This window comes from Rutilus rutilus (genome assembly GCF_951802725.1).
Source record: "Rutilus rutilus genome assembly, chromosome: 18".
NCBI classification, from domain to species: domain Eukaryota; kingdom Metazoa; phylum Chordata; class Actinopteri; order Cypriniformes; family Leuciscidae; genus Rutilus; species Rutilus rutilus.
In genome coordinates this window covers 13668472-13682093 of record NC_140231.1, presented here as the reverse complement: position 1 = coordinate 13682093, position 13622 = coordinate 13668472, and the positions used below count along the sequence as shown (strand labels likewise).

The 13622-nt window shown below is 40.1% G+C and overlaps 1 protein-coding gene across 1 annotated transcript; it reads right to left on the bottom strand.

Moving 5' to 3' along the window:
• Positions 1-811: 811 nt before the first annotated feature.
• LOC311277468 (olfactory receptor 4C11-like) lies at positions 812-1750 on the bottom strand (the record flags this gene model as incomplete). Its single annotated transcript, XM_084387778.1, has 1 exon — positions 812-1750. The coding sequence occupies one exon, from the start codon at positions 1748-1750 to the stop codon at positions 812-814; it is 939 nt and encodes a 312-aa protein (XP_084243904.1).
• Between the last annotated feature and the right edge of the window lie 11872 nt (positions 1751-13622).

The window sequence follows — 13622 nt, the reverse complement described above, 5'->3', positions numbered from 1 at the left end:
ACGATGGGGACAATGTTCAGCGCTGAAACTAGCAAAAAACACTTGCGTCGTGCTTGGGCCCCTAGAGTTTTATGACTGAACTAGATGTGAATTCAATTAAAAAGAACAAGGATACATATTAAAGCAATATACATATTAACCAATATTAGGGGATACATTCCAGATTAATGAACCTCAGTATCTGATGGAGAATTGTCTATGTATAGTATGTCATCCAACTGAAAGTTGGATTTTGGTAGCTTATTTTGATTGTAACTACATATAGCAAGATCGCAATACCCTCTACTGATATTGTATAACCACAATGGAAAGGCTGAAGGGTGAAGTACCCTTCTTACATATACAGTTGGGGAGTTGAGAATTTTGTGATCTAGGGTTGACTCAATCAAAGCTCACAGAAGCTTCAAATATTCTTGCTTTCTGTGCATGTGCAAATGCTGATGCACAAATGTTGCCTGCTTTTATTATTTACACACATATTGCTTAATACATCCTCATTATCATATAAAGTAATTAAACACTTGAAATGATGAAAAGAAGAAATTAACAGTAAGTATTTATATTTATTTAATGTACACCAGCTGCAAATTATGCATTCATTACTATGTTGATTGTTATCACATATTTATGTTATACATGTCTTTACATGTGACCTGCTTTGTCTGCTATACCTATACACACAGGGAATTCTTGAGAAGAAATTAAAATACATATTGAAGTTTTTATAATTTCAAATTTGCACTCAAAGTAAATGTTCACATCATAACAGTGGCTAATTTATTGCATACATTATTATTTTAATAAATTAAAATCAGCTAGAATTAACTTTTTTTATGCAAAGTTTTAACATTCTTTGTCTTATTACCTTGGCTTGTAAACCATATATTATGGGATTCAATCCTGGTGGTATAACATGAAACATTACATTCCCGAACTTCCTACTCTCAGCATATTCTGGGAAACGATGGAGAAATATTGGTACAAATCCACAGATCTGCATGATAATATAAACAGCTAAGTGAGTGCTGCAGGTTTTAATGGCTTTGCTGTTGGTTGTTTTGTTTTTGCTTTTTATACATACCATTGCTATTCTGAGATATGTCAATAACACCCACCCCAATGAGGAGGAGAGTAAAACCACAGTAAAACTTAATCCATATACATTATTAATAACTGTGTTTTCACAGGACAGTTTAAATAGTGAAGGGTTGTCACAAGAGTGGTTTGAAATGAATGATCTGCAGTGAGACAGACGCACACTGAGGCCGATCAGAATTCCCACCGGAACTACTGCAGCAACCCAGGCTCCTGCTGACAGTTTAACTATCATTTTATTGCTCATTATAGTTGGGTATCGCAGTGGATTGCATATGGCCACATATCTGTCAAAGGCCATGATCATTAAAATAGTATTGGAGGTTGTTCCATATAAATGTGTAAAAAATGCTTGGAAAACACACTCCACATATGTGATGTAGCGCTCAGAGGGGTCTGTTAATAAGTCCTTCAGTAAACGCGGTATTAGGACAGTGGCTCCCATAATATCACTCACTGGCAAGTGACAGAAAAGAATGTGCATAGGCTGGTGTAAACTTTTTTCTGCTGAGATCTGAATCAAAATCCAAATGTTAGACACCATTACAAAGACATAAGCTATCAACAGAAAAATGAATGTGAGCTTGCTGGACTGAGGTGTAACTTGCAGTCCGTCCAGTGAGAGTATGCTGTACCTGAATGTCAGGTTATCCATTTGTGACCTAAAGAAAACATACAAATTAAGTGACAAACACTTGTATTAACAGCATATTCTCTCAAAGCATTGCTACAGGTAGATCATATCTTCCAGAGCGTAGTCATATAATGTTGAAAAGATAATAACTAGGGTTTTCTTAGTAATGTCACGCTTTACAATCTATTTCTTCCTGTAGAAAGTCTACTCATTTTCGTCAAGGGAATTTGACTTTTTTTTCTCATTTACACTCGCTTACAGAACTCAAGCTATATTGTTGATCACTGTAAAATTATGTAACATAATTTTGATATAACATGACTTCATCTGAAATATTCTTAACTTACCAATGACAATGACCGATATATACACAGTTGTCTCGTCACTTTATATACAGAGTCATCTAATCTATTAATCAGTGTTACTGAGTTATCATTTGTTATGAAGAGCACAATCTGCTTGTCTCGGAGTAGATTTAAGCTGGCTTGACCATTTTATTTATATGTCACCACAACTTAAGTCTTGTCGTCATACCCCAAGAGTGAAAATACACTTTTAGCTCTCTTTTCTGCGATTGGTGCACTGCTTACCAGGGGTGTGTTTCTCAAAGGCATTTTTGCAAGTTTTGTTGTTACCATCAAAGTTCAATGATTTAGTGTTTCCCAAAACCATAATTTATATATTTGCAAACAGCATTGCAAAACTGTGGTTGGAACTGCAGCTCTCGACCTGTCGTTAGAAGCTTAGTTTGTAGTTAGAATGAGAGTTGAACTTAATTAGATCATGCTCCTAATATCGTTTCATATTTATCTAAATTTCATTCTGTATATTTGAGTGTATCAAGCACCATTTTTGAAGAGTGCACAACACTCAAGCTCCTGAAACCCTGGATTATGACATAATACTTATTATATTTCTAAATTATATTTTCAATGCTTTTGTGTTTGCTTGCACAACTTGAAAAAAATTCAGAGGAACTCTGATAAGTGCGCTATAGGCAGGGGCACCTTAAGATAACCAAAGGCCCCTGGGCTACAGCATTTCAGTAGCCCCCAGACCAGAGTTAGTTTTACAGAAAATGGTATGTTCCTATTAACTAAAGGCGGGAAAATTATGTGTTAAAGGGTGATCAGAAGTGAGGCATGGTAAACAGAGAGTGGTTTGGAGCTTAAAGGGTTAGTTCACCCATAAATGAAAATGATGTCAGTAATTACTCACCCTCATGTTGTTCCAACCCCGTAAGACTTCCATTCATCTTCGGAACACAAATTAAGATATATTTGATGAAATCTGAGAGCTGTCTCACTCCTTCTAGGCAGGTCCAGAAAAGTTAGTAAAAACATCGTTAAAATAGTCCAAGTGACTACAGTGGCTCAACCTTAAGTTTATCAAGCGACGAGAATACCTTTTGTGCGCAAAAAAAAAACCCTAAAAAAATGACTTTATTCAACTATTCATTTTCTTCTGTGTTTTTATTTATTTATTATTATTCATTCCAGATTTGTTTTACAATAGTGCAAACACGCATCTCTTAGAAATCTAGAACATTTCCAAAAATGTATACATTAAACAAGTAAAATCATTCTTGCACAATCATTATAGGAAAAAAGGAAAAAAAAAAAAGAAAAAAAAACTGAGAAGAAAAAAAGATAAATGAAACTGCAAACAGATATTAATCATGGTACATGAAAGATCTCATCATATTTCTTCAAAAAAGAAGCACATTTTCTATTATGAATTGTTCTTAGTGATTTGATTAAATATTTTACTTCACATAAGAAATCATTAAAAGTAGGGATTTTCTTAAGAAAGCTTTTTTTGTGGAAGTAAAATTTTGCCACAATGATAAGGAAGTTAACAGTAGATTCTAAAGATTTGTTTGGGTTTTCAAAAAGACAAATGACATCCTTAATGCATAGATTCCCGTTCATATTAACTTTAGAAAATCAATAAGGGCGCTATCTTGCACCCAGCGCAATTGACTTTGTACACCGACGCATGTATCATTCCTATTTAGCACCCGCGCACAGCGGACTTTTCCCTCCACAGATGCACGTCGGTAAACTAGGAAATACACTTGCGCTCCTTGGGGCGGTTCAGCGCAAACGTTCCCTGATGCTATTTTGCAGGTTTAGAAAACAATTCTAATTCCGCGTTGCGCATGATATTCATATGCTATTTTAAGGGCGCATGCTTGGCCATAATCAATGTAGCGTGTGCATACACTTTGATTCTCTCATCTACACAGAAGCAGCAGTTTTCATTTTTGCAAATCATACATTATTACAATAGATAGATAGATAGATAGATAGATAGATAGATAGATAGATAGATAGATAGATAGATAGATAAATCCGCCGTTATAATAGCAATCCGCCATAGAACAAGCGTGCCTGCTCTTAAAGGGAATGTGAGATGTTGCTCTGATTGGTTTATTTCATTACGCCCAAACCACACCTATGAATAATGAAGCTACTTCAGACCAACCCATTTTAGATTTGCGTCGGGCGCAAGAGTCATTTATCCCGCCGGTATAATAGCAACAGTGCCCAAGACCCGCCCACAAAGTTACTTGCGTTTCGTGCTTGATACTTGCGTTTCAGATCGTTAAAATAGGGCCCTCAGAGCTCAAATCATTCCAGAAAATTGATGAAACATTACAAGAAAAAAACAAATGACAGATGTCTTCAATTTCATTCTTACAGAAGGTGCATACATCAGCAACATCACAGTATTTGGACAAAAGTGCGTTACAAGGGTATATATTATGCAGAATTTTAAAATGCACTTCTCTCATTTTATTGGGTATGCAATATTTAAATGGTAGTAACCACGTTTTCCTCCATTGAATGTTATCTATTATAGAACCCCAAAAGAATTTTCCCTTTGGAGTAAATAAGTTTCTTGATTGAGAGTTGACGAATAAATGTATTATTACAATCTTTACTTAAAAGTGAAACACCTCCCAAACATAACAAGGATAATTGTTTAGAACATGGGTCATGGGTAAGGGAAGCTTTCATCAGACATATTAAACCATTTGGAATAGCCTTTATAACAGAGTTAAATTCTTTAAACGGGACAGGATATTGGTATATATATTCATAAAACTCTCATAAGATAACAGATCACCATTTGAGTTGAATAGATCAATAATAAAAATTATGTTTTCATTAAACCATTTATCAAGAAAGATTGATCTATTTCTAATTTTAATGTCTGAATTATTCATAAGATGATTTTATGGGGGGAAAGTTGTGGCTGTAAACCAATTTCCAGGCTAACAGAGCTTGTTGATGAAATCTAGCCAATTTAACCCTCTGGGGTCTGAGAGGTTTTTGGGGTCCTTGAGATGTTCTGACATGCCCTGACATTTGTGCTTTTTTCAGTTGCTTATAAACATATTAATGGCAAAGGTGTAAATTCACTCTATTTAGCACAAACAGGGCTACCATAATATGTGAACAACTTGCATGTACATGTTTGTATTTTTGAGAGAATAATGTTTATGCATGGTTTTTTAAAAAACAAAAAACTAAAGTTTCTGAAATAAGGCCATAAAACACATTCTAAATATATGTAAATAAGACTTTTGACTAATGGATGTCATTGCCTACTGTTTTTTCTTCAGAATTATGTGAAAATCATCCTGCCTAATCATTCACATAACACAATACATTGATTTAAATCTTGTAAAACACTTTTTGTTTGGAAAGGCCATATGCGGGTGGGCGTGATTCACACCTGCAGAGTCAATGGGGCCCGCATAATGAGGCTGCATACGTAATGAGCCTTTCATTCAGGTGTGTGACTGAGCCACAAGAATGCAAGGACAATATATAACTGGTTTGTTGTTTTTTCCACAAATTTTGCTTGCAAATTGTACAATATCCAAGGTAAACATTTCTAGTAATTGTGCAGTTAATTGTTCTCATACTGTCAGATTTGGAATATATTCTCTTCCCAAATGTGTCACTAATAAAGCATAATAAAATTATTTAAAGAGAAGGCTTATAATGACCTTTTAAGATTTTGTTTACATCTATCCTTATATAGGCCTATAAATATATATTAAGGTTATACAATTACAACAACATTTAAAATTGTAACAGTATTTCCAGTGTAATCTTTCTTTGTATTCGCGATTCATATTAAAACAGTATTTTTGCCAGCTGTAGTAGCTCCACAACAGCGCGCATCTGTGCGTTCATTCATTCCGATTAGAACAAAGCAAACAGAACTGACCTATTCCTCAGCGGGATCCGTTTGCTCCTCGAAATGATACTTCCAGAACTTCTGAGGTACATTTTTGCAGGATTATTATCAAGATAGTATTATTCCTCACAGCATCGTAAAGTACATACGTCTGAAAGTGAACTCGCGGTGTGTGTTATCCAGCTGATGTGGGCGTTTCACAGGTTTGTATGGATCGGCTTACATTTGCGTTTGAATAGCGCGCGCTCTCCGTGGGCGGAGCACATTATAACGTAATTAGCTGAGATGAGAACGACTGACATCTCTCTCTTTGCATACATATTACATAAACTGTGAATATTTGTTTTTTATAAAAATTACTTCATTTAAAAGGAGAGAATTCAAGCTTCATGTCTGTATGCCTGTATGCCTGTTTGACTGAGTATTCGCTGAGTTATGGTTAATTTTCGGACGCGTTTCAGAATGGACTACACTGAAAGAGAGGAGGCAGAACTCGCTTCGTTTTTATTTTTCTTTATTTGGCAAAAAGCACAACACTTTGTTTTTATTGTGAGTATACACAAAAATAATACACATTTAACAGAATCTATTGATGTATGAAACTCCAATGAAAAATCAAAGTCAACAGAGTATTCATGAGTTTCTTTTACACTGCTAAAAAAAAAGCGAGCTGGTATCGCCGGCGATACCGCCGACCTCAGGGGGTTAATGGGTAATTTACCAGTGGAGTAATTACATTTCTGTCACAATAACGAGTTCCAGATCCAAATGCAAGTTAATCAGTTTATTAGACAGAAGATACTCAGACCAGACAAGATGCAGGAGACTGATGAAACTTGACAGACGAAATCATAAAGGAATACTCAGGGTGCACTACAAGAGACTGGTCGATGTGAATTCCCGAACTGGTAATCCAGTGCCACGTGGGACTCAGAAGAGAACGTGGGGAGCAGAACACAGCAGGCAGCTCAGACGAGGTAACTGGCAACAAGAACAAGACATAAGTGACGAACCGACACCCAGCATTACTCTCTCCAGCTAGATATAGGCAGTAACTAGCTGCAGCTGAAGTGACTGATTGGAGTGATGAGCTGGTCACTAGGCACTAGGCAACAAACAAGCAACACACATAGACCCCACAACCTAACACACACCAACAGATCCACAAAATGAACACAAGGATTTGTGAACCGTGACAGTACCCCCTCCCCTAAGAGTGCCTCCTGGCACTCCCAGGAGAACCTACCTGGCGATTGTAATCATCGATAAGGGAGTGATCCAGAATGTCCCTAGCAGGAACCCAACTTCTCTCCTCCGGACCGTAACCCTCCCAGTCCACCAGGTACTGGAATCCGCGTCCCCTCCGTCTCGAGTCCAGAATACGATTGACCGAATACGTAGGTTCCCCGTCTACGAGTCGCGGCGGTGGGGGAACCGGGGATGGCGGATTAAGGTGAGAACGAAAAACAGGCTTCAATTTGGAGACATGGAAGGCGGGGTGAATTCTCCTGTACGCTGGAGGAAGTTTGAGGCGGACTGTCACCGGACTAATGATCTTGGTGACAGTGAACGGGCCGATGAATTTGGGAGCTAGCTTATTGGACACGGAGCGGAGCGGAATGTTCTTGGTGGAAAGCCACACTTTTTGACCCACAACGTATACGGGAGTCTTTGACCGGTGGTGATCGGCCTTAGCCTTAGTGCGCACCCCCACCTGGAGCAGAGTCTCACGGGCTCTGGTCCATGTGCGGTGACACCTCTGGACAAACGCGTGAGCAGAGGGGACCGCGACTTCGGATTCCAGACTGGGAAAGATAGGTGGCTGGTAACCTACACTACACTCGAATGGAGATAGCCCGTGGATGACACTGGTAATGAGTTATGTGCGTACTCCACCCACGAGAGTTTCTGGCTCCAGGAGGAAGGATTCTGAGAGACCAAACATCGCAACACTCTTTCTAAATCTTGGTTGGCACGCTCTGTCTGGCCGTTGCTCTGAGGATGAAAACCAGAAGAAAGACTGACACTCGCCCCCAGTAAACGACAAAACTCTCCAAAATTTGGAAATAAATTGGGGACCCCTGTCAGAAACCACATCCATCGGGAGGCCATGTAAACGAAAGACATGATTTATGACGGCAACCGCTGTCTCCTTGGCAGACGGTAATTTGGGCAAGGGAATTAAATGAGCCGCCTTCGAGAACCGGTCCACTACGGTCAAAACAACCGTATTGCCCTGGGAGGGCGGGAGGGCAGTGACAAAATCTAGCGCAATGTGGGACCAGAGTCTCGAAGGGACAGACAGCGGTTGGAGTAACCCATCCGGTGGGCGATTTGAAGTCTTACCACGAGCACAGACTGAACATGCCAAAACAAAACTTCGAATGTCACGAGCCATGGAAGGCCACCAGAATCGTTGCTTGACCAAAAAACTGGTGCGATTGACTCCTGGATGACATGCTATGTTGGAACAATGACCCCAGTGAATCACGTTGGACCGTAACTGCTCCGGCACGAATAAACGACTCGGTGGACACTCGGGCGGAGGCGTTACCCCTTCTAAGGCCGAACAGACCTTCGACTCGATCTCCCATTCGAGTGTGGAGACAATGAGTCTCTCAGGAAAAATGCACTCGGGAGTGGACGGGCGAACGGAACGGTCAAAAATTCTAGATAAAGCATCGGGTTTGATGTTCTTAGAACCCGGACAAAGTCAAGTAGTAGTACAAAGTCAAAACGTCCAAAAAAAAAGTGCCCACCGAGCCTGCCTGGAGTTAAGTCGTATAGCAGATCTGATATATTCAAGGTTCTTATGATCGGTCCAGACGATAAAAGGTACCCCCGAACCCTCTAGCCAATGGCGCCACTCTTCCAACGCTAGCTTGACTGCCAGTAATTCTCTGTTACCAATGTCATAATTACACTCAGCAGACGATAAACGATGAGAAAAAAAAACGCGCAAGGGTGCATCTTATCATCCGTGGGTGAGCGCTGGGAAAGAACTGCTCCTACCCCCACCTCTGATGCGTCGACCTCCACCACAAACTGACGTGAAGGATCAGGGGCTACAAGAATGGGAGCTGAAATGAAGCGGCTCTTGAGGTTGGTAAATGCAGCCTCAGCTGCACCGGACCACCTGAACGTCGCTTTGGTGGAGGTCAAGGCAGTCAGAGGAGCGGCTAGTTGGCTGAAATTGCGAATGAAACGCCGGTAAAAATTGGCGAACCCCAGAAACCTCTGTAGGGCCTTACGGGAATCTGGAGTTGGCCAATCCACCACAGCTTTAACCTTGTCAGGATCCATGCACACACCCTCGGAGGAGATGATATAACCCAGAAAAGGAACCGACTGTGCATGGAACGAACATTTCTCCGCCTTGACAAAAAGCCCATTCTCTAACAATCTCTGGAGCACTCGTCTGACATGCTGAACGTGTTCCTGGAGAGAAGAAGAAAATATCAATATGTCATCCAGGTAAACATATGAACTGATCTACCATATCTCTCAGCACGTCATTCACGAGTGCCTGGAAAACTGCGGGGGAGTTGGACAGCCCGAAAGGCATAACCAAATATTCAAAGTGCCCCCTGGGGGTGTTAAAAGCAGTTTTCCATTCATCCCCCTTCCTTATGCGAACCAAATGATAAGCGTTACGTAAGTCCAATTTTGTGAAGATGGATGATCCCTGCAACCGCTCGAAGGCTGAAGACATCAACGGCAAAGGATAAGTATTCTTTACCGTGATGTTGTTCAACCCTTGGTAGTCAATACATGGTCGCAGAGAGCCATCCTTCTTCCCCACAAAAAAGAACCCTGCCCCCGCTGGAGAAGAGGAAGGACGGATGAACCCAGATGTCAGAGAATCAGAAATATATTTCTCCATGGCCTCCCTTTCTGGGGCAGAAAGTGAGTATAACTTGCCTTTAGGCGGAGACATACCTGGCAGTAAATCTATAGCACAGTCATAGGGACGATGCGGAGGGAGAGAAGCAGCCCGAGACTTACTGAACACTCCCTTCAGGTCCAGATTCTCCGAAGGCACGTTAGACAAATCCATGTGTTCATCCTGAAACACAGAACAATGACAAAATTCACTCCAAGAGAAAACCGAATTCATACGCCAGTTTATATGAGGATTATGGAGCGCCAGCCAGGGGTGTCCCAGGACCACAGGAGCAGAAGGAGAGTCGATCAAAAGAAAGTCAATATCCTCAGAATGATTGCCTGAGGTGACGAGTCTTACGGTAACAGTGGAATGTGTGACTGAAGGTAATAGTTGACCATTAAGTGCAATGACCGAGATAGGTTGAGAGAGTGTCATCACCGGTATCATAAGCTTATGAGCCAGGTTAATGTCTAAAAAATTACCCTCCGCTCCTGAGGCAACCAGAGCCTCACAATCAAAACTCTGAGAAGGTAATCTCAAACTCACAGAAAGGTGAGTAGCTGAAAAAGAGGATTTAGTCAATGTAGTTCCACCCGTCAGTAACCTCTTACCTACTGGCGGGTGCTGGCTTTTACCGGACACTGCAAAGCGATGTGACCGGCGGCTCCACAATACAGTCACAGTCCCCTCTCTCTTCTTCTTTGTTTCTCTTGTTGCGATAGACGGGACCTGCCCATTTGCATTGGCTCAGGATCTGGAAAAGACATAGTTTCACCAGGAGAAAAAGATACCTTACTCTGTGCACTGGCAGGCCACTCTCGCTGTGTCCGTGGACCCCGTCACCGCAATCTCGTATCCACCTGAATAGCCAGATCTATAAGTTTATCCACCCCCGCGGGTAAATCCAAAGAGTAAATTTCATCCTTTATGGTTTCAGAAAGTCCGTATAAAAACATGTCCCATTGAGCCTCTGAATTCCAGCCACACTCCGCAGCTAATGTGCGAAATTCAATCGAATAGTCTGTTACAGTACGATCTCCCTGACGCAGTTCCGCGAGAAGTCGCGCCGCGTCTCTACCGGAAGCTGCGCGATCAAAGACCTTTCTGAGCTCACGGGAGAATGTCTCAAACGAAGCACAGCACGCAAGTCTCTGTTCCCACACAGTAGTTCCCCAACTGGCCGCTCGACCCGAGAGCAGGGTTATAACAAAGGCCACCTTAGCCTCCTCTGTAGGAAATGACGAAGGTTGAAGAGAGATGTACAGAGAACATTTGGCGAAAAACGAGCGACATAACTGGGGCTCACTAGAGTAGAATGCTGGAGGTGGAAGACGGGGTTCAGTGGCACGAATGGTCTGACTCTGAGCGGCAAAAGCAGATGGAATGGCGGTGACTTGTTGTTGCACGGACGCAGTCTCAGTCCTTAGTTGTTGCAGCTGGGTCATTAGTTCGGAGACTTGGGTCACCAGCGCCTGAACAGCGCGACCCGTTGCTATCGTCTGTTCCTCCTGTTGTTGCATGCGAATATCGCTCTTTGACAGGATTGCGCTCAATTCGGACGCACTTGCTGGATCCATGATGTTTGGTCGGTTCGTTCTGTCACAATAACGAGTTCCAGATCCAAATGCAAGTTACTCAGTTTATTAGACAGAGAAGATACTCAGATCAGACAAGATGCAGGAGACTGATGAAACTTGACAGACGAAATCATAAAGGAATACTCAGGGTGCACTACAAGAGACTGGTCGATGTGAATTCCCGAACTGGTAATCCAGCGCCACGTGGGACTCAGAAGAGAACGCGGGGAGCAGAACACAGCAGGCAGCTCAGACGAGGTAACTGGCAACAAGAACAAGACATAAGTGACAAACCGACACCCAGCATTACTCTCTCCAGCTAGATATAGGCAGTAACTAGCTGCAGCTGAAGTGACTGATTGGAGTGATGAGCTGGTCACTAGGCAACAAACAAGCAACACACATAGACCCCACACCTAACACACACCAACAGATCCACAAAATGAACACAAGGATTTGTGAACCGTGACAATTTCATTAAAAAAAAAAAAAAAAAAAAAAAGGCCACCTACCCTTTTAAATACATTATTAGGGATAAAATACCACATAGAATCTGACCCAAGCAAGCATCTCTTTAACCAATTAATTTTGAATGTGTTGTTAGTATCATCAAAATTCAGGACTTCAAGACCCCCCTCACTCCTTTTATTAGCTAAAATATATTTCTTCAATTTGTGAGATTTATTATTCCAAATAAAATCAAGAAAAATCTTATCAATATGTTTGGAGGTGTGATTATCTATAGCTAAAGACAGGAAAGGGTACACACATTTGGATAATCCATCTGCTTTGGATAAAAAGAGTAAAATTGACAGATCTCTTTGTAGCCAACTATTAAAAATATATTTTGTTTTGGATAGTCGTGAAGAAAAATTCAGAAACTGTCTACTAATTACATTTTTCATTATATGAATCCCCAAATATTTCACTTCATTTTTAAATGGTATATTTTCAATTTCAGATTCTACATTGTCAAATAAGCAAATAATTTCACACTTGGATAAATTAAGTTTGAATCCAGAAGCATTAGAGAAGGCATTAATTGTAGTTAAGACTGCAGAAACTTGCTCTTTATCTTTTAAGAATAAAGTGGTATCATCTGCTAATTGAGAGATTCGAATCTCTCTGTAAAAAAGACACTAAGACCAACAAAGTTATTATTGCGCAAAATATCAATGGATAATGTTTCTACAACCAATACAAATAAAAATGGGCATAAAGGGCAACCCTTTCTTATTCTGCGAAGAATAGGAAACCTTGGTGATGTTTGTGCATTTAAAATTATACAGCTATCAATATCTTTATACAACATTTGGACAACATTAATAAAAATGGATGGGAATCCAAAAGCCCTTAAGGAGCTTATAAGGAACTGGTGCTCTACAGTGTCGAAGGCCTTATAAAAATCAAGGAATAAGATGATTGCATCAGACTCAATTTTGTCTTTATAATCAATAAGATCCAAAACAAGACGAGTATTACAGCTAATATGACGTCTTTTCATAAAGCTGGTCTGTGTTTCATTAATGATATGATGTAAATGTTGTTTTAATCTCTTGGCAAATATAGAAGCAATTAATTTATAATCAAAATTTAGAAGTGTGATAGGGCGCCAATTATCAATTATAGTTACAACTTTGTCTGGTTTGGGAATAAGAGATATCATTCATTGTTTCATAGTGGGAATCATCTTTCCAGTTTCTATACATTCTTGAAGCTTTAAGAAAAAGGGTTGCTCTAAAATTTCCCAGAACTGTATAAAGAATTCTAAAGTGAGGCCATCGCATCCAGGCGACTTCCCTTTTTTCATCAATTTCATTGCATCTCTAATTTCAATTAAAGAAACAGGAGCCTCACATAATAACTTAAATGCATCACTAATTTGCAGTATATAGTTCTTAATTTGATGTAGGTATGACTCTTTTTGGTTTGCCTGAAAATCAGAGGAGTATAAATTTCTATAAACATTTTTGACAAAATTCTCTATTTCTTCAGGGTGTTTGAAAACTGAATTGTTAACTTGCAAAGCAGATATGCTTTTCCTTTTAAAAATCATGTTTTCAAGTGAAAAGAAAACGCTTGTATTTTTCTCTCCTTCCTCAATCCATCTCGCCCTGGACCTAACGAAGGCACCTTTAACTATTTCAATATAAAACTGGTCTAATTCTAATTGCAAGGTTTTTAACTGACTAATTTCTGTAACAGAGAGATTCTC